Source organism: Alligator mississippiensis, chromosome 8 (genome assembly GCF_030867095.1).
Source record: "Alligator mississippiensis isolate rAllMis1 chromosome 8, rAllMis1, whole genome shotgun sequence".
In the NCBI taxonomy this organism is placed as follows: Eukaryota; Metazoa; Chordata; order Crocodylia; family Alligatoridae; genus Alligator; species Alligator mississippiensis.
This window is the reverse complement of record NC_081831.1, coordinates 56,089,209-56,115,802: the sequence shown is the minus strand read 5'-3', so window position 1 is coordinate 56,115,802 and position 26,594 is coordinate 56,089,209. Positions and strand designations below refer to the sequence as shown.

General features: G+C 44.8%; 1 protein-coding gene across 3 annotated transcripts in view; it reads left to right on the top strand.

Moving 5' to 3' along the window:
* Nucleotides 1-26,594, top strand: part of ZNF711 (zinc finger protein 711) — a 50,902-nt gene that overhangs the window by 12,951 nt on the left and 11,357 nt on the right. For 2 of the 3 annotated variants that reach the window (XM_014607224.3, XM_006261885.4), the window contains exons 2-4: nucleotides 9,704-9,806; nucleotides 13,172-13,702; nucleotides 20,827-20,985. In XM_014607224.3, coding sequence (XP_014462710.1) covers nucleotides 9,728-9,806; nucleotides 13,172-13,702; nucleotides 20,827-20,985 — 769 coding nt within the window. In that variant the 5' untranslated portion in view covers nucleotides 9,704-9,727. Of the gene's footprint in view, nucleotides 1-9,703; nucleotides 9,807-13,171; nucleotides 13,703-16,446; nucleotides 16,571-19,756; nucleotides 19,855-20,826; nucleotides 20,986-26,594 lie in introns of those variants that run through there. The other variant, XM_014607225.3, reaches the window with a different exon arrangement.

Here is a 26,594-nt window from a genome sequence, read left to right as displayed (position 1 = left end):
TTAACTGACCGCGTCCTCATATTGGCAGCCCATGTTCATTTCAGAATCAGTAATGACTCCAAGATCTCTTTCTGCCACCATGCTTTCGAGAAGGGAGTTCCCCATCCTGTAGGTATGCTGCTGGTTCTTCCTGCCTAAGTGCAGCACCCTGCACTTGTCAGTATTGAATCCCATCCTATTCTCATTCGCCCACCCCTGTAACCTGTCCAGGTCCAGCTGTATCCTGTCCCTCCCTTCTAGCGTGCTCACCTCGCCCCAAATCTAGGTGTCGTCAGCAAATTTGAACAAGGTGCTTTTCACCCCCTTGTCCAAGTCGTTAATAAAGAAATTGAACAGTGCGGGCCCAAGGACCGAGCCCTGGGGGACTCGACTGCCCACATCCCTCCAGGTCCAGTGGATGCTATACAGGTGGAGTTTTGAACTGGTTAGACCCATTTCATTGTCACTTCCTGTAACTTCATTGGTGTCAAAGGTCACGTGACATCACTTTCTGATGTGATACCACTTCCTGTGAGGTCTTTGAATATGGCTCGCCAGCCCACTGGGTGATAAAAAGTTTGTGATCTGGCCCCACATTCAAAAAGGTTGGACACCCCTGCACTAAAGCCTCTGCTCCCAGCCAGCACCTGTCTGCCAGGCAGGATGTGGGAGGCAAGGTCTCTAGCCCCCTGTCTGTGCAGGACAAGGGGAAAGAAAGCACTGTCAGTGGGGGCTTTTCATCCCTACAACAGCCAGGCGGGTAGGATTGGCATTGGCTTAGCCCCTCCCCAGCCCCCCACCTCCAAGAGGGGAGGTGGAGTAGGAGGGGAACGCACTGGCCTGGCACCAGCCCCCGCCTCCTTGCCTAGCATGGGAGGGAGACCCCCACCAGGGGCTTCTCAGTTCTTCACAGCCTGGATCCCCAGGCTGGGATCAGCTCAGCCTCACCCCCTCTCTAGCCTCCACCTGTGGGAGGTGGAGGGCGAGCAAACCAGCCCAGCTGGGCACTGGTCCTCCTAGCTGGGGTCTGCTGGGGGTGGGGAAAGGAAAGCCCCCACCAGGGGCTTTCACTCCCCTGCAGCCTGGCTCACCAAGCTAGCATGGGCTTAGCCCCACCCACCCCCTCCACCTGTGAGAAGTCTGGGAGTGGGGAAGGGAACGCACTTGTCTGGTGCTGGCCCCGGGCCCCCCCATCAGGGTCTGCCCAACATGGGGTTATGAAAGCCTCCACCAGGAGTTTTCATAATCCCACAATCTGGCGAGCCAGGAGGGGATCAGATGGTGTGTTCCTCCCTTACCGCACTTCCTTTCTTGGAGGGGGGGGCTGAGCTTCCCAGCCCAGCAAGCCAGGCTGCAGGGGAACAGAAACCTCCATGGGGGCTTCCCATCCTCCGCACTGGGCAGACCCCAGCTGGGGGCGGGGGGGAGGCAGTGCTTGGCAGTGGTAGGGCTGAGCTGATCCCTGCCCAGTGAGCTCAGTTTCAGGGGAGCAAAAACCCTATGGTGGAGTCTTTCCCCCACCCTGGGCAGACTCAGGCTGGGGGAGGGGGAGAGTGCCCAGCTGGGTTTGTGTGTTCCTCCCAACCTTAACAGGCATGGGGCTGGGGAGGGGGTGGGGCTGAGCCAGTTGGATCCCTGGTAGCCAAGCTGTGAAGGGGTGAAAAACCCACCTGGTGGGGAAAAGCCCCCACTGCTGGGGGACCAGGGCCAGGTGCTGCATACTCCCTCCCCAGACCCCTCAGAGGTGGGGCCCAGGGAGAGATTTTTCTACTGACTCTCCCCTGGTGGCTGATAGCATTGGGGGGGGGGTGGAGGGGGGCTGTGTCTAGCAGCCAATCAGGCCTGGGCTTCCACTGTGCTGGATTTAGCAGCCTTAGGCAGCTGGCCGTTAAGAGTGATGCGTGTGAGCGCTCCTAGGCTACCAGCCTGGGCCAGTATAGGCTTCTCCCTGCCCTGGCCACCCAAACACTGAACAGAAGTTGAGTTTGTTATCGGTTCAAGCTACGCAGTTTAGAAAAACCAGTGAAGATTTAACCAATTTTGTCTTGGGCGTTCTGAACCTCTGTACTTAGCCTGAATGCTTAGCAAGCTTAGATTGTCTGCAGCATCATCAGTGCTTTCTTTGTTTTTTTCCTCTGCCATTTCAGAGCTCTTTTAAATTTCATTTGCCAGTTAATACTGACTTATTAATAGAGCAAAGAAGAAATAATGTCCCTCCCATGTATGTGTCTGGATCAGCATTTAGTGGTGTGGCTGTTTCTCCCCCTGCTGATGAGGATTCTCCTCAAATGCAGTTGAATAAGTTTGGAACAGTACTAGTCTACTGTTGACTTTGATCTGCCGACCTAAGTGGTTCTGCCCGGTTGAAGTAGCATCCATGTCTTCATTTTAATAATTTGAGCAATCCTAGTGCCAAAGCTGTAGTACACTACACAAATACTAGGGGTGCACCAATAAAGATAAAGAAAGATTTTCTTGCCCAATGCCAATAGTCAACGATTTAACCAGCCATATTGGCCGATGCCGATCCGATAACCGATATTTAGTAATAGTGCAAGGCATTTTAAACTGCTGACATAAATAAACTTTTTGTTTGTTTGTTTGTTTGTTTTGTATTTATAGCACATGTCTCCTGCCTGCTCCAGCCCTCAGTGAGGAAAGCGGTGACCATGTTATTCCCATACACGTTACAGCCTTGCCCACAGCTCTTACCTGCAGGCCCATACAACTCATGCTATCATCCCAGGCGGGTGGGGCAGACCTTTACACGGATAGAGGCGCCGGGTCGGAGCCCCAGAGCACACTGCTGCCTCAGTGCTGCCAAGCCCCACACAGCTGAGCTGCAGCCACTAGGGAGAAGCCACTTTTGCAAAGGCATCCGATGGAGCAAAATGTCCCTTGTGCAGCACCTTACTCTGCCCACACACAGCCCAGTATCTTCACGGCAGCCCCGATGCTCAGACCTCTGCTATGCATGCACCGTTGCCATGGCAACAACAGCAACAGGAGCTGGTAACAGCCCCTTTGTTGCTGAGAACAGAGCCCTATGCCTGTTCCCCAGTGCTCCCTCCCTTTCCTGCTGCTCTCCAGGACCTGTAGTCTGCCACAGGCTCAGGCTGGTGGTGAGGTACGGGGACCGGACTTCGCTCGCCAGGGTGCTCCAGGAACACGGCTGTAATTAACAGCTACAACAACCAAAAAAAGTTGATAACGTCATCTCTCCTTTTATCGTTGTCAATCCAATAGCCAAGCAATATATTTAAACAGGTAATAGCTAACACGTACCATTCAGTAGAATATCAGATACCCTGGCTCAGCTTAATTTAATAAAGGCCCTGGTGGTGTTAGTCTCAAGTCTGTATTCATCTCAAGCAACTTGATCTGCTACTAAGGTTTGGGCACTGCCAGTATTAACAAACCAGAAATGCCAGTATTAGCAAACCCCACAGCCCACCCCGCCCCCCACTTCTAGCGCTGCTGCCTCCCACCCCAAGTGCAGCCCCAGGCTACCCTCTCTTCCCCCCCTCCCCCCCCCCCCCCCAGCCAGGAAGAGCATGGCTCAGCCTGCAGCAGCAGCCCACCCTCACCGTGTGCATGGATCTAGGAGGGCACATGCCCCCTATACCAGCCCTGGGGAGTGCACGCAGCAGCAGGAGCCACCCCTCTCCTCCCTGCACCCCCAGACGATCCACTCACAGCTCTGTCCTGTGTCCCATCCCAGCTGGGCAGCACCTGCCCGAGCCCTGCTCCTCCCTCACTGCTGAGGCCTCAACTTGCCCATTTCCCCACACCCTTGGTCCCCTCCCCCCGCCCAACACACTTACCAGTCGGATGCTGCTCTCCAGGCTGCCATGCTGCATATCAGCAATTAGATCAGTATCAGTTGATACGGCTCATTAATTATCAGTCATCAGTATCGGCCCAAAACATTTTTATTGTTGCACCCTTACTGTACATTACTGTTCTATCTACATTTATGTCAGTTCTGATTTGATATTGGTCTTGTGCCTTGCCCTTCCCAACTCTGAAAGCTGTTTTTATTGTGTGCATGATGCCATCAGCTATCATAAATGCTCTCTTTCATGTCAGCAAAATAGTACAAAATATCCTAGCCAGTAAAACCTAGATGCTTGAGTTACAGTTCTGTGAAGCATCTCTTAATAACTAGTTTACTTTGTATCTCCAAAGTATGTCCCCAAGAATTTGTCAGTCTTTTACTCCATCGGTGCTAACAAACATTTGTGGAAACTGTCATATTTTGGTCCATCAGTTGCAGAGTATTTTAGAATCTCTACAGTTAAAATAACAGCTAGGTTCCTCCATCTTCCTCTGAAGTATCTGGACTCCCCATAATCATAGAGATTGAATGTTGTTATCAGTTTGTTTAACAGTCCTGCTCATGGATTATGCTAGGTACTTTATGGACACAGAACCAAAGGATAGTCACTGTCTCCAAAGAGCTTACAGTCCAAGTATAAGAAGCATCCGATAAATACAGACAGGAAACTAAACGGAAACAATGCAAAAAAAAAAATGCCCTGCATAATGGGTGGTGCTGTGAGCACAAAAGCAGGCTAACTTTGTCAAGTTTTATGTACATCTCTGAGCAAAGGAGAGTCTTAAGGAGAAGCTTGAAGGAGGCTATATTACCTATAGAAAGTAGAGGTGCACCGATACGTCGGTCCAATGTTGGATTGGCACCAATATAAAGAAAATTTTCTGTATCAGAAATTGGCCCAATGCAGCTAATAATTTGTCTGATAAATGCCCGTGCATGTGCGCAACTGCTGCGCAGCACGTACGCAGTGAGGAGCAGAGCTGGCAGTGTATGCAGCTGGTAAGTCTGGTGTGGTAGAAGGGAGGGGGAGGGGGCAGATCAAGGCCCCCGCAGTGAGGAAGGGTGCAGGGTTGGAGATGGAGCTGGAGCAGGGGCTGCCTAGCCAGGGTGGGCACAGGACGTTGGGGGGATGGCTCCCACCTCTGTACACTGCTCATCCAGTGCTTATCAGGATGACTCCAGCTGTTCATCCACGAGGGCATGGGGGGGAATGTGTGCCTCCATATCTGTGGGGCAGGGTGGGCTGGGGCCGGGCTCTTCCCAACTGGGGAGATTGGGGGGCACATACCTCCTGCCCCCATGCCCTCCCAGACAAGCAGCAGGACCAGTGGTGGAAGCCGCCAGATGAGCACTGGACAAGCTGCACCTCCGTCCCACGCTTGCGCCCCCTGTACATGCAGATCCGAAGGGCACACCCCCGTGTCCCCCAGACAAGCCACTTGCGGCTCTGTCCCATGTCCCTCCCTGCCCCAGCCCCATTCATTCCCTCTGTCGCTGTAGGGGCCTTGATCTGCCTCTCCCCACCACCTCCAGACCCCTTCCTTCCCCTTTCACCACACCAGACTTGCCAGCTGGGTGCAGCTCTTCAAGCTGAAGAGCTGAGTATCGGAAATCAGGTCAGTGTCGGCCAATATGCCTCCTTAAAAGTCGGCTATCGGTATCGGCCCCAAAAATCTTTATTGGTGCACATCTAATAGCAAGTCTTAAGTTCAAATCAGGGATCAGCAACCCCCCGGCATGCAAGCCAGTTAGTGGCACATGGAGACATTTTCCTTGGTACTCCAGGAGGCATGTGAGGAAATTGTTTAAAAACATTTTTTTTTTTAAATTGCTGCTCTGGGCTCTCCAAAGCAGCCACCAGTCCCGGTGCAGGGGCAGGCACTGGGGACGGAGTCAGGATAACACAGGCAGGGACACAGGCTATGTCCTGCTAACTCTGCCCCCTGTCCCTGGGCTTGGCCTTCCAACCCAGCCTGGCCCCTAGAGGGGAGCTGCAAGGGGGTGATGGGGAGGTGCTGTGCAGGGCCACTGCACTCAATGCAGGTGAGTGGGCCCAGGGCTTGGGCAGATGGACACCCTGTCTCACCCAGGTAGGGGCAGCACTGGGGTGCCAAGTGCTGGGGCTAGGCGGGGCAGGGAGAAGCTGTGGGCAGTAGGGCCCATGAGAAGTGGGGCTGCCCCAGGGTTCCATGGGCTCAGGCCACAGGGGGATGAAGGTGACCAGTGGGATCCAAGATAGGGCCTGGCCCGCGCAGCTCCACAGGAATGTGGTACAGCTGCCCTACCTGTAAGAGACTGCCACGTGGCCAAAGCAGGATGCTGGGCTCGGGGGCTTCTGGTTCTGAGGTCAGCCTACTTACATGCTGGGCAGAGCAGAGCCCCACCCCCCCAGGGGAGGGGCCTGACAGCAGGAGCTCCTGGGAGCAGCTGCTGCAGCTGCCCTGGCCTTGCCCACCTGCAGCTCCCCTCAAGGGGTCAGGGCCAGGTAAGGCACTCTGCAGGGTCACTGCATTGAAGGCTCCCAGCCAGCTCAATCCTAAGCATCACCTGTGGTAGCTGTTCCCAGAGCTTGGGGGGCTCCTGCCATGACCCAGGGGGCTCTGCCCCACTCGTGCTGTGCCTGGTGCACACAGAACCTGAGCCAGGAGCTCCCCAACCCCAGCGTCCTGCCCCCGCCAGGCAGCATCCCCTTTTTCTTTCTCTCTGTCCTCTTTTTCTCTCTTCTTTCCTTCTCTTTTTTCTCCTTTTTTTTCTTTGTCCTCTTTTTCTCTTCTCTCTCTTCTCTCCTTTTTTCTCTCTCCCCTTTTATCTTCTTTTTTCTTTTGTTTTCCCGCTCTTTCTCTCTGTTCTTTCTTTTCTTTCTCTCTCTCATCACAACATGCTTAACAAAAAAGACTACACAAAAACAAAGATAGTATATGAAGTCGTATTTATTGTCACCAGATTTAGAACTTTTAGAAAACCTGGTATTTGCCATAAAAAAAAAAGGCAACATCGATGATTATTAACTATATTAATTTGCAGTGCGTCTTGCCATGAAGCCTTCGACCCAGTTTTGTTTTTCTGGCATGCTGACACTCCAGTCAAGGTAGACATTGCAGTTTTTTCTGCACTGGCCAAAAATGTTGCCTACCCCTGGTTTAGATGTTATAACCAAGGGCTTATTCACTGTGCATACAAAACTAATAGCTTGTTGGGGTTGGGCACTCATAACGCTTCAATTAGGACCTATGTTTTGGCAGTTTTATCCAGATGCATTGAAGGGTTCATCTGCATTTGCTGATAAATAAAATATCAGCAGCTACACTTTTGCCCTCATAGATCGGACTCCTCTATGCAGTTTTTTCAACCCCTGCCCCAAATTTTTAAAATATATATATTTAAAAATGTGAAGGAATGAATATGTTAAAAACTGAGTTATGAAGCAGTTTGCTGCTATATACACCACGTGCCTGACATAAAACACTCCTCCCAAGGAGCGTCCTTCCATACACATTCCTTTATTTACCTATTCTTAAACCAAGCATCTGTAACTACTAATGTTAAGAGATGGGGAAATAATTAGATAACAGGGTGCATACAGGAAAATGCAAGTGGAGGAAGTTTTCATGAATGGTCTGTAGTCTCTAGTATTATGATAAGGTGTGTGCTTGCGAACAGAATATGAGAGCTGTTAAGTGGCTTACTTTTGATTTCCTTGGTGTAGATTTGTTATAGCTAAGTTGTCTTTTAAAAACCCTAACTTTCTTTTGAGGAAGAGTTTTGTGTATATGTATTAATAAGATTAGTAACTTGCTTCAGTTACTAGCATACTTGTCACGCTGTTTGTTACCACAGTACAACATTTGCCAAAAACAATACTATCATTTCAGCTTTTTTTTTTCCCTTTAGTTTTGCAGAACTTCAGACCATCTTTTCTTATTATATACAGGATAGAAATATGAAAGTTTGAAACTTAGTGTCAAAATTTGCTCCTTGACTTAGTTTCACATTTGTCAGATGATCCTAGTATCACAGATGTTCCAAAGCTTGTTGTAGATAAATCCACACAAGTAAAAAAAAAAAAAAAAAAAAAAAAAAAGGAAGACCACACAGTAATAAAATTGTGTGTATAAAGTAAGGCCATACCCAACGAATACTTACATGTACTTAAGTTTATTTTATGTAAGTAGACCTTTTAAGTTCTTTAGGCATACTCTTGGATATAAGTAGCTGCAGGATGTAAAAGGCAGGGTTCATAAGGAAACACAAAATAATATAACCAGCTAGATCAGGGATGGGCAAAGTATGGCTCGGCCCATGAGGCCATTCTATTTAGCTCGCGGGGCCCCTAAAAATGTAGAAAATTAATATTGATTTTCCCTTGGTTCCTGTCAAAAATGGGAGGAACCAAGGGCAGTAGGACCCAGGGGAAGCCCAGCAGGCTTCCACAACAGCAGGGCCCGCCCACCTGCCACAGGGCCCGCCCACCTGCCCAGCTGGAAGCCCCAGCCCGGCTTCTGGCCTGGGAGCATGGGGGGAGGCGAGAAGGGCAGGCCCTGGGCAGAGAAGGGGGCGGGGGAAGCTGAGCACAGGGGAAGCAGCCCCGCCCCATGCCTGGCGCCCCGCGCTGCAGCTGCTTGTAGCCCACCTCGGGCTGCCTGTGCCTGCTCCGGACAGCCCCGCGCAGGCTGTGAGCACCTGCAGCAGGGAGCTCTGGCCATGGGGTGGGGGAGGGGCCACTTTCCCCCCCCCCCCGCACTCAGCTTTTCCCTAGGATCCTTCCCTGCTCCTTCCTGGCATGGAGGAAAGCGGCCCCTGGCCCGCCCCATGGCCGGCGCTCCCTGCTGCAGCCGCTTGCAGCCTGCATGGGGCTGTCCATGTCCAGAGCAGGCATAGGCTGCCCCAGGCGGGCTGTGAATGACTGCAGCATAGGGAGCCGGGCATGGGGCAGGGAGGGGCTGCTTTTCCTCCCTGCACTCAGCACCACCTTGTAACCCGGCCCTGCTGCCAGCCTGGGCCCCACGCCGGCTCCAGGCTCGCCCACTGGGGCTGCGCTTGGCGACAGCAGCTGCAGCCCCCCTGCTTGCCACGCTGGGCATTGTTTGCCACCGCTGCCTGTGGGCTGCCCAGCGCGTGAGCTCCAGGGCAGGTTACAAGCTGGTGCTGAGCACGGGGAAAAGCGGCCCCTTGCTTGCCTCGTGGCCGGCACCATGTGCTATAAGCTGCTTGCAGCCTGCCTGGGGTTGCTTGTGCCTGCTCCAGACAGCCCCGCACAGGCTGCAAGCACCTGCAGCAGGGGTTGCCAGCTGTGGGGAGGCGAGGTGCCACTTTTCCCCTGCTCAGCACCAGCTTCTTCCCTGCCAGTGAGCAGGGGGTCAGAGCTGTGTGCTGCACCCCGCCTGTACCGTGGGGCCTGGGGGGCGTTGGGTGCGAGTGGGGGGCATTGGGTGTGAGTGGGTGGGGAACCAGTGGGAGCATGGGGCCAGTGCCAGGAGGGCCCAGAGCAGGGTGGCAGGAGCACGGTGTCCCAGCTCGCAGGGGCTCTATGGAGCCGGGCCAGCTCCCTGCTGGTGCAGCCCAGCCTGACTCCACAGACCCCTGCCAGCCTGCGTTCCGCTTTGGGCCCCACTGGTGCTGGCCCTGAGACATTGGTCCCAAGACGGTGACCAAGGGGCAGTGCTACCTATGCGACCCTTGACAGCCTGCCAAAACTGGGTAAGTGGCCCTCCACCCAAAATATTGCCTGCCCCTGAGCTAGATTGTATAAGTTAATACATATCTTTTCCCTTCAGGTTAGGAGGCATATATTCCTACGTCTAAACTGCATTTATTTGCACATAGTGTATTATACACTAATTCAGAAAATTAATGCATTTAATGTCATTTACAATTTTGCTTTTGCAGCTGTTTGAAAAAACATAGCTGATTATGGATCCAGGTGGTGGAAGTCTTGGATTGCAGACGCAAGATTCCAGAATGCCTCACACTATGATTATGCAGGATTTTGGTAAAACATTTTTACTTATAAACACTAATGGATAATACAGATAGGTTGTTTCAAGTAAAACTATTCTCTTCAGTATGAGCTTATGCTTAAATGTAAAGTTGTCTTGAGGTTTATAATAACATTCAGCATTTCAGCATCTTCAAAATGCTATGCAGACACAAAGCTTCAGGAAATGTCCTGTACACTTTTTGAATTCCTGTTTTTGTTACTGTTCTGCTCAGTTGCTGATACTGAAAAGCATGTGTCAATTTTAAAAAGTGAAATGGCTCAAGACAAAGTTGATTATGAAGAAGCAAGTTGTATAGGGTTCTGGATGCTGCTTGCTGAATGCCCTCTAATTGGAATTGAAAATTGAGGTTTAGATTAGACAAGTTCATGGATGATAGGTCCATTAATAGCAGACAGAACAGTCAGGGATATGTTTTTTGACCTCGCTAAACCTATGATGGTAGATTCCATCTAGACAAAGTGGAGGATTAGGCCAAAAGAAATCTCATGAAGTTCAATGAGAACAAGTACAAATTCCTGCACTTAGAACAGAGCAATCCCATGCACCAGTACAGGCTGGGAGCTGACTGACTGGGCAGCAGCTCTGCAGAAAAGGACCTGGGGGTTAGAATGGACAGTTAGCTGAATATGAGTCAGCAGTGTGCCCTTGTTGCCAAGAAGGCTAATGGCATACTGGGCTGCATTGGTAGGAGTGTTACCAGTAGGTCAAGGGAGGTGCTTATTCCCTTCTATTCAGCACTGGTGAGGCCACATCCGGAATACTGTGTTTAGTTTTGGGCCCCGCACTACAGAAAGGATGTGGACAAGTTGGAGAGAGTCCAGCGGACTGCAGCAAAAATGGTGAGGGGCTGGGCCACATGACTTATGAGGATAGACTGAAGAAACTGGGTTTATTTAGTCTAGAGAAGAGGAGACTGAGAGTGGATTTAATAGCAGCCTTCAACTACCTGAAGGGGGGTTCAAGAGGATGGAGCTAGACTGTTCTCAGTGGTGGCAGATGACAGAACAAGGATCAATGATCTCAAGTTGCAGCAAGGGAAGTTTAGGTTAAATATTACAAAGAATTTTCTCACTAGGAGGGTAGTAGAACACTGGAACATGTTACCCAGAAAGGTGGTAGAAGCTCCATCTTTGGAGGTTTTCAAAACCCAGCTAGACAAAGCTTTGGCTGGGATGATCTAGTTGGGGATGGTCCTGCTTTGAGCAGGGGTTTGGACTAGATGACCTCCTGAGGTCCCTTCCAACCTCCTGAGATCCCTTCCAACCCTAACTTTCTATAATTGTATGTCAGGAAGAGTATAATGGGGTGGGTGGATCACTTTAGATATGCTCTGTATGTATGTCCTCCGTCTAAAGGATCTACTGCTGGCACTGTCTGAAACAAGCCTGTGTTTGTTTTACATATTGATGGTGGGCATGGGCCCACCAGAAACTGTAAGCCTCTTCTTTCTGCCTGCAGTAGCTGGAGGGAAGCCACTAAATGTATAATAACCAATTCTGTGTGACAAATCATGAGTAAACAGGAACAGAAGTTAAGGTTATAGGTTAATAAATTAGGGCTGCTTGCAGATGTTTAAAAAACCCCAAAAACCAGCCCTTTACTTTAAAATCCACGCACTCCTATGCCAAGCCCAGCACATGCCCACATGGGGCGGTGTGTTAGTTAAATGGAGATAAGTTTCCATCTATGAGGTGTTAGTCAGATGGAGGCTCATCTGGCATCTGTGTAGATCTGGTGATTTAGTGGGGGGTTTTTGACACTTTTATATCTAACAGTTGATCGACCCTTTTATCTAATAGCTGCATAGGGAGGTCGAATTGATGTGCTGCTGCTTCCAGTAAAGTGGGGTTGTTTCTTTTTTTTTTTGGGGGGGGGGGGGGGGGGGGGGGGTTAATGTCTGCAAGCAGCCAGTGGTGCTAAGGGAGAGCACTAAGCAGAGAACTCCTACTAGCACCCACTGCCCCTTAAATGTACCTAAGGAGCCTGTGGATGCTGCCCAATGAAACTTTGCTCAGAGATATGCATGAGCAAGGGAAAGGAAGGCTGCCCTGCATTCACTCAGGTTCCTTCCAGCCAGCACCTCCTTCTAGCCTAGCACAGCCTAACCAGGGGTGTGATAAAGCAAGAAATTTTTTAATGACCTGTAGGTCCCCACCCCCCCCCCCCCCAGTCTTTTAACTTTAATAGTAAATGCAATTTGGTGATATTTGTTGAGCTAGATTAATGGTGTTAATTCTTTTTTGACTTTGCCAAATTTAGTTACAAAGGAAATAAAAATGGTAAATATGTTTAAAGTTTTTTAACCCTTTATTGATAAAGTTTTTAATACACTATCTGTAAATATTAAAATTGATGGATAGCATTATCTGTCATTTTCTTTAGGCTCTAAGCTTGACAGTGTCCTCCTTAGATGAAGAGAAAATAAATTTATTAATATTTATTTTATAACTGACATTTCTGGCATAACATACTGGAAGTAAAACAAAGGATCTTTTCACAGTTTAAACTCTTCACTTTCTGATAAACTTAAACCATCATCTTTCATATTGAAATAAATTTTTCTCATCTGCGTTAGCAAAGTCATTTGACTTCATGCTGTTTAGTCATCTTGTCGTCGACAGCCTTGCACAGACAATGCTTTTCTTTTTCCTTTCCAATCAGCAAAACTGATGCATGTGTAAATTAACTTATTCAGCTTTGCTCTCAGCTTTTGCTACACCAAGGAATAATACAGGATTCAAGTTGTTAGCATAATTGTTTTAGTTTTTAAAAATTATTAAGACTTGTTTTTAAGAATTGTTTTAGTTTTAAAAATACATATAAAATCTCATAATGGTCTTTTGCCGTATAAAAACTTTTAGCAGGTGTTATAATTTTAACCCTTTAAAAAGAAATGTGCTTTTGTACTCTGACTTAAATAATAAAATGTCATAGTCATATGTTACAAGATAGTATTAATTTATTAAACAACATCAAACATAATAAAATTCAAGGGGAAGCTGAGGAACTTTTATATATATAATTTACTTTTATGTTTTAGTTATGTTCCTTGGCGTATGGACAGATGAACAAATTGCAGTGAGCTAAAAGGTGAAATGTTACTTCCACGAAGCTGCTAATTGTTAGTAATTATTTACTACCAATTTACTATTAATTATATTGTGGTGAGTGCAAACTAACGTGATAGCTTGCATCTTATTTCACTGAGAGTAAGATGGGTAGGGTAAGTTGAGGTGGATAAGTCTCCACCTTCTTTAAACTTACTGCAGTTTGTCCATACCCTTTGATATAGTAGTGGTGATGCCATATGGTAATATAAATCTTAACATTGTTTTCCTCCATAATTGTTTCATAGTGGCTGGAATGGCTGGCACTGCTCATATTGATGGAGACCATATTGTTGTATCAGTCCCTGAAGCTGTACTAGTTTCTGATGTAGTCACGGATGATGGAATAACTCTTGATCATGGCTTAGCAGCTGAAGTTGTTCAAGGACCTGATATCATCACTGAAACAGATGTTGTAACAGAAGGTGTAATTGTTCCTGACTCTGTGTTGGAAGCTGATGTTGCTATTGAAGAAGCTTTAGATACCAGTGATCATGTTTTGACTTCTGATCTAATAACAGAAACTGTTAGAGTTCCTGATCAGGTTTTTGTGGCTGACCTTGTTACGGGTCCTGATGGACATTTGGAACATGTAGTACAAGACACTGTGTCAGGAGCTGATTCTCCCACAATGGTGTCAGAAGAAGTTCTTGTAACTAACTCAGATACAGAAGCTGTGATTCAAGCGGCCAGTACTGTTCCTGGTTCTACAGTTACTATAAAAACTGAAGATGACGATGATGGCAAGAGCACATCTGAAGACTACTTAATGATATCTTGTAAGTGAAATAATGGTAGATATAAGTAGGAGACTGTTTGAACTAGAACTGATCTAGTGGGGAGAGAGTAATGAATCTGAAATCTTGCTATCCTGTGCTCCTGGACTATCAAAGAACAATCTCACCACATTTTTTTTTATCAAGAGTTGGATTTTGTGAGTGGATAATCTGTAGGCAGTGTTGCAGAACAGAGGCATGATGACCATACTGTCCTGCTCGTAGTGCCTATGTGCGCAAAGAGTCCAAGAATTTATGAATAGTGATATTTTTTAAAATCTTTTTTAAAATCTTGTTTAGCATACTATGTGGGTTGTCTTCTTACGGTTCTAAGTATAATACATTTTAAAAAGTCGAACCTACTTACCAAATTTTCTAGATATATGCCAAAAGTAACATTTGGTAAGTTTCAAGAGTATCAGGAAAGGGGTGAGAAAAAATGTAAATTGAAGGCAGTTTACTCAGGAAGTGATTTTGGCCATAACTTACTTGTTTGACAAGAAAAGATGGTTTACAGATAAAATATAGTAGCCAGATTTTTGTTTCCTCTGGAGCTATTGTCTGAAGTGGTCCTCAGTATCAGTACCTCTGACCTGATTTTGAAAATGAAAACTAACTTCCTTTTTCAGTTTTCCAAGTATCATGTTCCCCCCATACTGCTCTATGAGGAGGGCACTTTTATCATTAATTATGCATTTACAACACATACAGTTGAAGGAATTTAGTAAAATGGCATGCTGTGAAAATACTTGTTCTTTTTTGGTGTTTAATTGGATGTTGGGGACCAGTTTTCACTTTCAGACACAGGACAGTTATGCAAGTAAGTTAATACACACAATAATTTTCAATTCAGCCTTTCAACTCCTCTAAATTAATGCAATTTTGCTAGACCAGAATGAGTTTTTGATTCTCCAAGTAATCATTGTAGCTACCTGGAAGCAACACAGTTCAGTAAGTTAAGTTTTGACATACATAATTTACATGGCATTGTCATAAGAGATCTAGGCACAATAAATTGCTTTTATTCAACTTTCCAGAGTAAATATTGCTATGTTCATGCTTGTCTTGTCAACTCTTTAGTGACATGCCTGTGATACTATTTAAATAATTTTAGCAGTACTGCATGTTTAGTTTTTCCATCATTGGAGGAGAGATATTGTAATTCTTATCACTCTGTCCTTCATGTAATGTCATGTGCTGCATGAAAAAGTATTTTAAGTATAATATGTTACTTACACTTGTCTTAGTTTGTAACAGAAAGCAAAAAGAAACCAATGTGAGAACAAATCAAAAAGTCTCCAGCGGTGGCATTACTTTTTAGGTTTTTATGGAAAGGAGTACCATTTTAGAGCTCAGTTACTTTAACTGAAATCATTTCTCCTTTCTAATGGCAAACATAAAATGATATTATGTAACGGTGATATTTCCTGCATCCCTGTATTTGTAAGTACAGTCATGTTTATAATTCTTTCTGATAGAGGAGTTGATGATGGAGACTATATTAAGCCAGTAGTTTTCAGATTTCTTTGGACTTGGACACCCTTCCAACTACAAAAATTACTCTGCAAACACTAGCCCATGTGATTATTTTAAATAAATATGAATATGGTCAGTGTTTGTAAACCTGTTAATAAGGTCTGATAACCCTATTGAGGTCATGAATCCTGCTCTGAGAAACTCTTCTTCTTAAGCTGATCAAGGTTATATGTCTGAATAAATATAATTGCAGCCCAGATTATTAGATAGTCTGTTTTTTTAAGTCATTAGTAGACTTCAGTATATATATTCAAATATTTTTGGATTTGTCTTTGTTAGCTATGTAAAAACAGAGCCCCCCTAAGTGAAGGTGCAGCATATGCTGACGGGAACCTTTTCTGCCCCTACAGTTACATTAGCTAGGTCAGGTTGGGGGGGTGGGGTGAAGAGGAGGGGCAACCTTTTTGGCAAGTGTGCTAGAAATTAGCCCTGCATCCTTGAGAAGTTCCCTCTCCCATTCTTGATCACATAATGTTTAGCAGCTAAAGCAAGGAATATAAGAATAAGCTTTAAAAGTGTTTAAAAGTATTTTTAGCTGCCTTAATTAAGTTTGGCAACTGGAAACAAGGAGACAACTTCCTGAACCAGTTAGCTTTTCATGGATGCACCACATTATGCTTGTGCGACACAATCTGGGAGCCTCTAGTAAGGGAGAAAGCTAAATTCAGAGAATCTTTAACATATAAATATTTGCTTTTTGTTAAAGTTATAATTTAAATGAAGTTTTCACCATTTTAAATTTGTCTTATCTAGCTATTCAGTGGATTTTTTTAACAAGTGATATAAATGTTGCTTGGGAAAACTATAGTCTGATACTTACTTGACGTATGTGAAAAGAACTTTGTATCTGTCTGAATTTTGACTAGAAATTTGTCACCATCTATCTGTCTAGTTACTAGTGCAGATGAGTTTAATTTCTTAAATTAAAGGAAACATGACCATGTCCTATAAGAATTGTAAGAAAACTCTATTCTTAATAAATTGTGCCATGGCACACCAGATACCAGATCTACTCCCAATGGGACATATTAACCCCATAAAAATAATGAAATATAAATGTGGAGTAGAAAGTGTGTTTTTAAGCATAATTGTGTTTTGGAAAGTAAAGCACTGAGCTCCCAAAATATACACTGTACACATTACATAACCAGATTAAATGCAACAGTAGGCACCGCTCTTAGCTTAAAACACGCCCTTTTTTTGTTTTTCAGGTTTGCGATATTCAGACCCACAGCGGATTGCCAGCTTCTGATCCACGTGTTGGCCCTGCATGCACTATGCTGGTGACCTCATACACACCAAAGAACAACACTGGAGCTGGCCTTTAGGGGTAAGGTAATGTTCCACCACCACCTTTTTAGTATATTGCAGTACAGTGTTGCATAGTTTGCTAAACATTTTAATACATATATTCCTATATTGTACCTAAGGGATATAAAATAAGCATATTAAACTTTAGAAAACTTTGCAAAATTGTAAAACTGTGGGACTTATCTTGCCCTCCTGTCATACCTTGGGGGCTTCTATGGTGGGTGTGATATCACCAGCATAGTGCATGCTGAGACATCACGTGAATTGGGAGCTGGCAATCCACGGTGAATCTGGACATCACACACCTGAAACCAACTGAAAAACGTAAGTTTTAAATTACAGGTGAGCTGAATATTCCTCCTACCTTGGTACCTAGGAGGATTCAGCATTTATTTCTAAAGCTATCGGGATACTTTTATAAATGTGGAGGCAACATTATGTAGTGTTGCTGATGAATGATTTTGAGCCAGGAGCCTGTGTTTTGTTCCCTATTCTTCCATTGATTTACTAAATGGCAGTTATTGCTTTAAAAAAAGACAATTTGCAGTTAACAAAAGGCACAGGCTTAGCAGTCTGTAAATGGAATCCTGTTTGTTAACACAAGGATTTGGATACTGCCTGACATCAGTGGGGAAATATGTGGAGATTATAAATTTAGTTCTTAGTCTCTCTGCTAAATAGCGGGAAAGGATTAATTAGCATTATTTTTTTTCTCTACTGGAAAATGGCCTGAGGCCACCAAAAATTATTTAATGTAAACCCACAATTCAAGTGGTAACAATTTCTGGTTGTCCTTTATAGTTGCCACCGAGGTAGGGCAAATATGAAGCAAGTTGCAAAAGACATAATAATTTATTACCATTCAGTCTTCTGAGTTTATCTGTTACATTGCAGATTTAAGTCAGGATTTAATGCTGAATTTTATTTGTTTCGCTTGCTAAGAAAAGTAGGAGCCTGACTTTTAGAGGGTCTATATATATAGACTTGGGGACAAACTCAAACTGAAATTTATTGAATTGGTACATGCTGCCCATGTCTGAATGAGAATCAGGCTAAGGATGCTGAATGCTTTAGAAATGCCATCAGTCTTTTAGGTTTTGAAACAATGTTGCCTCTCCGAGGAGGGAAGCGTTGCTTTTAACAAATATCAGTTTTCTGTGTCTTAAAGGTAAGATGCAATTTGTGATGGTACATAGTCTATGAACATGTTTTACTCTATCCCCAACTAAAAATACTTTGTAAAAAAAATATTTTAAATTTTTCATTGTGAAATACTTTATCTCTCTCTGTCTTTCATTGGCATTGATTCCCTAGTAAATCAAACAACTGACCGACCTAAATTATTAGTTCCTGGAAGTATATCATCTCACACAAAGAACATTCAGTCATTTTCATGTCTATATACCTTGAATATTAGAAAACTTTCTTTGAAAAAATTAGTGTAGTGGCACATACTGTTATTCCATTATTACTTATCTGTAGGAAACTTCCACTTTTTTAATAGCCTTTAAGTATTAACATTTTTATTTACTATGTTTTGTTTGTGTAAATCTTATATGAAAAAAGGGATTTCTGCTTTAAGATACCATCAGCTTGAAAAATCACTTTTTACCTCCAAATACAGTACATGCCTGGCTTACAAGTAACAGTCAGGAAGGAGTACAGTAACTGAATGAAACTTGAGCAAAATATTTCTCTGAACATTTTTTTTTCTACTCATAAACTTCATAAACTTTATGTATTGTTTTCATTCCTTTCCTACATGGTTGTTTAGGCTCAAGCCCTGCAAAGACTTAAATATGTACAATAGAATTTCTGACTTTACTAACCATGCATACAAGTCTGCAATATGGGAGCCATAGTTGGAAAAAAGATTGTAAACCTCAGATGTAGAATAGAAAAATCCTTTCATCTTTAAACAAGAACTTTTTAAATATAAAGCTTTAGGATGTTGAGGTAGTTTGCTGGAAGATAGATTTGTTTATAAATTATATTCAAATCATCTAAATTCATATTGCCTTTTCATAGAAAACATTAGCTATCTCTGCTAGCTTCCCTACATTTTCCCAAAAATTGTGCTTGTATAAGGCACTGGTCACACCAAAAGCTGAGAAAGCAAGCATGCTCCTATAGAGGATGTCACATTCAATTGCATGAAACAACTAACATTTGTATTAACAACTTTATGCTGGTAAACGTAATAAAAGGTATTTGTAGATTTCTATCTAGTGTTGCTGGTGTCCTTGCTATTCATTTTCTTGTTATGCTTGATACCATGCAGGCATTTGCAGGGGGCTGCATATGTTATGCAGTTCATTTATTTGGAATACATTTTTAACAAATGCATGATCTTGCTTCCACTGACTTAAGTAGAACATTGTCAAACCACTAGCAAGGTTTTAGTTAAATGATACAATCTAAAAGTTGGTATTTATCCCAAAATGAAATTCATAATATTTCTGGGATCAATTCAAATTTGAGTCCTCTGTAAATTCTCTAAGCAATTAATGATCAGTGTTTAAAAAAAATCCTTCATCCATTCATATTTTCTTGTTGTTCATTATCAAATTGCAGAAGTCTATTTTTACAATAGTTGATAACAGTGTTTGTTGATTTTAATTTTAAGCGGTTTATTTCAGTTTTGTTTTTAGTTTATTAAGTTTTTTTTCAGTATTTCCTGTATCTTCTGAGGCCCCTGCTACACATTACATATATTACACAATTAAGTGCTTAATCAAGCCATAAATTTAGACTAGTCAAACATGGAAAGAAAGACCGTCCGCAAGTGCAAAGCAATAATCACACAATTAATTGGTTAATTGCACAATAAATTTACACCAGCCACAAGGTGCAAAATAATTATTACACCTTAAAAATGACTGTCTAGCTGTAAAAAAAGTCAACCAGCTATAAAGTTAGTGCTTGGAAATATGTGACAACTCTATAGCTGGTTTCTACCTAGCTTTAATTTGAATGTGTAGCAGGATCCTGAATGTCATGAGGTTCACTAAAAAAGCTGGCTACAGTTTAGTAAATATTACTAAATGACATTCACAGTAGACAGTATGCAAAGTCATAAAGAAATAACCTGCTGTTGTTTCTTACATTTCTTTTTAAAAATATATATATTTGTACATGTCTAATATAATAGGTATACATAATTAAAAATATGTGCATATTAGAAAAGATAGGGATTACATTTTCTTTCAGATCAGAAATCATCCTTGTTATGAGGGCTTCAATGGGTATTCAGTGGAGCAGTGGCCTTTTGCCGGACCTTTGCACTGGGGTGCATTTCACCAGAGAGAGTAAGCAGTGTGCTACCGATACATAAATAGTAAAGATGTTTGCAGATACATGCCTTTGTGATCAGGGTTTAACTGTCCTTTACTGTGAAAATCAGGCGATATATATGTAAACACCTACATTATCAAAACTCATAATATTCCACCTAGTAGGGGTTGGAACATAATTATTTAATTGATTTAATAAAAATTCCTTTTGACTAAATAGATTAAATATTGCTTAATTTTTAGATGTAGACATAAAATATATTGGTAACTCAACTTGAAGTAGTTGGAAATACATCCAAATACTGTCTCAGAAGATACCAAGCTAAAGACCTGAAGTACTTTAATCTTTGTTACATTGTAAGTTTTTAGGGAACGTCCTATTTGCAGGATTTATCAACAGTGTACTATTTACTCTTTTCATTCTGCAAGTCACTCGTTATTAGCCAAATGTACATTTGGTAAGAATAGCAGCTGCTAGTTGCCAATAATAGAATTCACAAAAACAACCCAAAACTGTCTTCACATCTGAAATTTTCAAAATGTTCAACTGCCCAAAATATCATATCTATTTTATATTTTTATAGATATAGATATACACACATATGCAATGTGTGTATTTATGTATGTATATTGCACTTTATTTACTCATGTATCATCTAGGCTTAACATAGAACAATATCTGTATACTATTTACATGATTTAATCATGCTTTTTCTTATGAAGTTTATTTTATAGTAAAGTTTTTGTCCTGAATTTACTAAAAGGTTGATAGTGAAATTGTTGGATTTATTTAAATGGCCTGGAACATATTGAAAAAGAATCTGGCTTACATTAAAGCCAGTTCCAGTGGATCTTGCATCTCAGAATATAGACCTTCTGTGTGTGTGCGTACATGTGGGATGAAGGAAATATTACTAACATTTTAATTTTTAAAAATTGTGTTTGAACCTCACTATCACTTTTTTGTTTGTTTTTGCATTTTTACAGTGGATGATGTTGGAGAAAAATTGGACCATATTGGAAGCGCACCCTTAAAAATCAGCACTGAGGTTTCAAATGATGATGTTGCTAAAGATGATGGTTTTGGTTCAGAAGTTATAAAAGTATATATATTTAAAGCTGAAGCTGAGGATGATGTTGAAATAGGTATCTATCTTAAATTCTGTTTGGTCACATAGTAGTTGAAAATGTTTGCTTCTCTTTATAATTAAATCAAATGTTTTATGGCAGGGGTTAGCAACATACAGCTCATGGGCTAGATCCAGCCTGTGGAGCCAGAGTTTTGCATCTGTCCACACCTGTGTGGGGGCTGGGCAGCTAGAAGCTACACCTGCGTCGTCACGCTTCTCCCCACCTCCTGCTCTGCCGCTGCAGCATGGGGACAGCTTCCAGCCAGTGGGGAGCTGAGCTGGGGGTTGAGAGCTTTCAGCTATACCTGCATTGTAGTTGGGAGGGAGGTAGGGTGCAGGGAGAAGCAACAACAGTTTGAACACAGCTTGCAGCTTCCTGGCTGCCACACAGCTTCCCATCAGCTGGAAACTGCATCTGTGCTGCAGCTGAGGAGCTGGGGGTCAGGGAGAAGCAGCAGCATGGACACAGTTCCTAGCTGCTCAGCCCCAATGCAGTTCCTCTCCAGCTGGAAGCTGTACCTGTGCCCTGGCTGGGAACTGGGAGACTGGGAGAAGTAACATCAGCATAGCTCTCAGCTCAGACATTGGCAGACTCCCCCTTACTGCTGAGACACTGCCCAAGCCACTCAGCACATGCTGGACTTGAGCCAAGTTATTCTGGCCTGTGGCTTAAAAATATTTTTTCCCTCATTTTATGGAGTATGGCATAACATTCTCTGAGGGTTCGTACAGATTTCGTACTTTGGGGCATATAGTCCACAAGTTTAGCATTCTGTTTGAATAGCAGTATTCATTCAGTCTTTGCCTGTACTTCTCATTCTATTCAGACTGCCGTAGTCAGGCTATTGTGAGGGGTGGAGCACCTGTAACCACTACTTGGGTTGTTCTTACCTTCCATGGGCTTTTCTAGTTGGACAGTGTAGAGATACACCTTATAGACTAATTGAATCAGAGATGCATATGCTTTCATGACCAAGAGTTCACTTCATCAGATGCTAGCTCACAAAAGGTTATATATCTCTGATTCAGTTAGTCTACAAGGTGCGTCTCTACCCTGCCTTCTGCCTGAATTTAAACTAGTGCATCCAACTACCTCTCTCTCTTCTAGATAAGGGAATAATTTTTTTCCCCTCATCTAGTTAGTCAAATTATTTTAGTTTTTCCTTTCATTTTACTTCTGTCTGGTGGCTTAAAATAGCTGTTGATAGATATTCTTTGAGGGCTTAGATGGTCAACTGTCTTGCTCAGGAAGCCAAGAAATGGCAGAGGAGGAAGGAAAGCACACAACATCCTGGCCAACCGTTTTTTTCTTGCTGAAAAAAATCCATGGAAACTTCGGTATTTTTTCCTAAGGAGCTTGAGAAAAATCAGCCTCATCCTTCCTTGAAACAATTAACTTTTCCTTAGTGTAGATTCTGTTCATAGCCCTCACTCTTCATGCCTTTGTGCTATCAAGGGGTTTGGCCGGTGGAACGAAACACCATATCCTGGAATCATGCATATAAGCAGGAAGCTCTAAACTTCTCTATGGGCGCATTTCTCCAAAATCCACAGTTCTGACACTCTTGTTACGCGCTCTAGCACTGAAAACACACTGGTACCAATTGTTTTCTCATCTCCTGAGGACCATGCTGTTCCAGCACTGTGTTGGACTTTGCTCTCTGGGATCATCCACTACCTTGCCTCCCACTACTTAGTGCTTATACTTTATCACTGGCTCTCACTTTGCCATCAGATACTTAGATCAGGGTTGTTCAACTGGCAGCCCCTGAGGAGTTAATTTACAGCCTGTGGGCTCTTACCCAGGTGCCAGCTCTCCCCCTTCCCCACACACACTCTCTAGAGGCTGCTGCCATGAAGGTCTCCAGGCGTCCATATTCCCACCTCCAGCTTTCGCTTTCTGCTCCTGCCCCTGGGGGCATGCCAGGGTGGTATGGCTGGGGGACAAGGGACCCAAGTGCTGGGGGGGAAGCTGCTAGCAACCCAGTAGAGGACCCATGTAGCACATGACCTGAGGGACTCACACAGGTGCAGCCTACAAAGCATGCAGCCCCCAGATACTCCAAAGCTGGACAGCTCTGATCTAGATATCAGACATCCCACAATTCACTGTAACTGATAACCTGTCCATAAGCTGGGTAGTAAAGCCTTCATGGAGTATGTGAAATATCTCCAAGCCATGATGCTCCCTGATCCAGTACTGTGCAGACCTTCATCCCAGGCAGAACTGTGCCCCCAATGAATGGGGTTAATGTATTCTTACCCTTTTCTCTGAGATGCACCAAAGAGCGAAGACAATGGGAGTCCATCAGAGAATAGAGAGAGGAGTACTTAAGGAATACAAAAGAACCAAGACCCTTGAAGGAGTAACGATCCTTGTATGCTCTCATCTGCTTTTTTCCTCAGTATGCCTTATTATCCCTGGATACAATATCTTTGTAGGTTATGAACATTACTCCAAGAAATCTTCACCCATATCACTTTCAAGATCTGCTTCTTGAAAGATTGGATGCAATCATCTTGCGTTCTAAATCTTCCTTTAGGCTACAAAAAAAAACTAACGCAACGTGGCTTCTATTTTACCCACTTTGAAGAGAGGGATAGAAAAATACCAGGTCTTAGTGAAAGCATGTGATTATTTTGGTCAACTCCTAGTGTCTTAATGAAAGTGGACAGGAGAAGTCTAAGCATCAGGTAAACATCAAGACCACCTTGTCTGAAAAGGTTTTGAAGTTTGGCCTTTTTTGGCCATAATGTTTCTTTGTCTGCCAGCCCTCAGGTGAGTGTGTGGATAATTATAAAGCCCCATTTTAGAAATTAGCTTCTTCGTTTGGGACATATGGTTGGGTTGACAGATAAACTGCCTCCAGCAACAGGAAGAACTGAAGTATTTTGTGGCTGAAGGCCAGCTTACAGCAAAGATCTTCCTGCAGACTGCTCTGGATGCATTTAATATGTGCTCTTTCTGTCTTCCATCGTCTCTTACAACTGTAGAAGCCTTTCTCTTTAAAGGGAGTAAACTATTTAATACTACCTCTGACAAGTTACTTTACAGTCTCAAGGACATTAGGGCAACTCTGCAGTCTTTGGGTCTCTATCCCTTCATCCCAAAGGCTACAGCAGCATATTACAGAAGTGAAGTGTGCACTTCCCTTTTAACTCTGCCCATCAGTATTGTTTCTCTAAGCCTTCATAGTAAAGTCAGAGACTTCATACACAGTGGCTCTGCCCTACCCAGACCTTCTATCTTCACTTATCGCTTTTGGAAACAGCCTTTACTTTTTCCTGGAGCTTGGATGAGGATAATCTCAGTTTGGTAGGTTCTTGGTACAGTGAGCAAGGAGTACATCTGTACCTAATTCTTTCTCCATTCCATTATAGCTTTCTTGGCTAACATTCCAGTTCCTGATTTTTCTAGGATATATAGAGCAGTTTTGTGAAGCACATTCCAGATATTCATCTACCACTCTTCCTTTGTTCCAGTTCCCAAACCACATGCCAGATTCAGATGTCCCTCCCAGTCCCTTTTCAATTGAGGCTTTCACACTAAGAAAACCAGTGATTAGTTACCAGGAGAGGATTCTGACTTCTGATACGTTGCATTTGACATGGACCTCATTGTCCCATAGTTTGATGCAGATCAAAGCAGGCACGGCATGGTTACACACACACGTTGCCTGTCCAAGCTTCACTCTGTTAAATCAATCGGACATTATCATAGACGGAGGAAGAAAAAACAATTTGGGGGGGCTGAGTGCATGCACATGCAAGCATGCATGCACCCCTCTCTCCCCCTCCTCCCCCAGCAAGTTAGTCTGTCGTGGGGAAGGGGCATGGTGGGGTCAAATCAAGGTCCCTGCCAAGAGGGAGAGAGTGGGGCAAAGGCAGGGGCTGATGTGGATGGGGGGCTGGGCCAGGTTGTGTGGGATGCCTGTTTCCCGGGTGGCTCATCCAGGAGCACAGAGGGCTCCTGCTGCTGTGTGCACCCCCGGGGCAGACAGAAAGGATACATGCTCCCCCTCCCCGCCCCGATCTGTGGTGTGTGCAGGGCAGCGGCTGCTGCGGGCCACATACCACACCCCACTGCTGGTGCCGTGTGCCTCCCACCGCTGGGCAGGGGGTGCAGGCAGCACGCAGGAGGCACATGGCGTTGCACAGCGGTCGGGGCACTGGCAGTGGGGTGCAGAACAACTGCCTACACCCTGCCAACAGCACAGATCTGGGGGGAGGGGGAGGGATGGACGAATCCCATGTGCCTGCCTCAGGGATGCGCGCAGTGGCAGGACCCCCCCCGAGCCCCTGGACGAGCCACCTGGGCAGTGAGCATCCCACAGTGCGCCCCCCCTTCCATCCCCCACACCCATTCCTGTCCACACATTTACCTGCTCAGCTGGGCGCTGCTCCACACACTGCTGACCTGGGCTGGGCTAAGTTCTTGCCCTCCAGCTGCTTGTTTCTGTCTCTGTGCCACCGCCCCCCCCACCCCCGTAGCCGCCTGGAGCGTGTGCACGGTCTGCCTGCATTTTGCTAAACTCCCTTAGCCCTGGCCTTTCGCTGCCTATGGACATTATAGTATGGTTGGTTATTATTCAAGATAACTAATTGAGGTTGGAGCAGGTTGAGAAGACAGCCTACTGGCTTGCCCCAGGATTCGTAGATTCATAGACAATAGGGCTGGAAGGGACTTTGGAAGATCATTGAGTCCAGCCCCCTGCACCAGGGGCAGGAAGTCAGCTGGGGTCACAGGATCCCAGCAAGATAAATGTTCTATTGACTCTTAAAGGAGTCCAGAGTAGGTGCGTGTACCACCTCTGGCGGCAGTCTGTTCCAGGCCTTGGGGGCTTGGACTAAAGAAGTTCTTCCTTATGTCCAGCCTGAAACGGTCTTGGAGAAGTTTGTGACCATTTGACCTTGTCATCCCATGGAGCGCTCTGGTGAACAGGCGTTTCCCCAGATCTGATGTACACCCCTTATATACTTACAGGCATTGTCTACACAGAGAAATTTACTAGCAGTATTATTCTAGTAAAATCAGAGCACTTTGGCTGCTCACAGACGTGGAGAAAAAACAAAACAAAACAGCGCTTTACCAGAAGAGGCATTGCATTAGTTTGACCTGCCTCACTGTAGAGATCAGGTGCTTCAGCAGGGCCCCCTGGTACTTTTATGTAATAGATGATTCTATCAGCCATTTGATAAAATTAATAAAGAGCTCCGCTGAAGCATCTAATCTATACAGACATTGGACAAACCAGGTCAAACTAATGCGATGCCTCTTCTGAGCATGCACTGCGGTTGGTGCAGGGGTGCACTGAGTTTAAAGCAGGGGTGGGCAAAATACAGCCTGCGAGCTGATCCAGCCTGCAGCAGGTCCTTTGGTCTTGTGTGGCCCAGGTGCCACCCAGCCATGGTGCATCCTGCCACCCCCTGGGCACACAGCGGGGTCGGGGCAGCTTTGTGGCTGGACTGCCTTTCTAGGCAGCCCAGGCAGCAGTGACTCCTTCCAGCTGCCACTGGCCCCAGCCCCACAGCACCAGCAGGGACCCATGCGCGGAGCCCCAACCTGGTGCACCCCATGCCTGCTCCAGATCAGTCCATTCAGGCCTAGCAGTGGCAGCTGCCGGG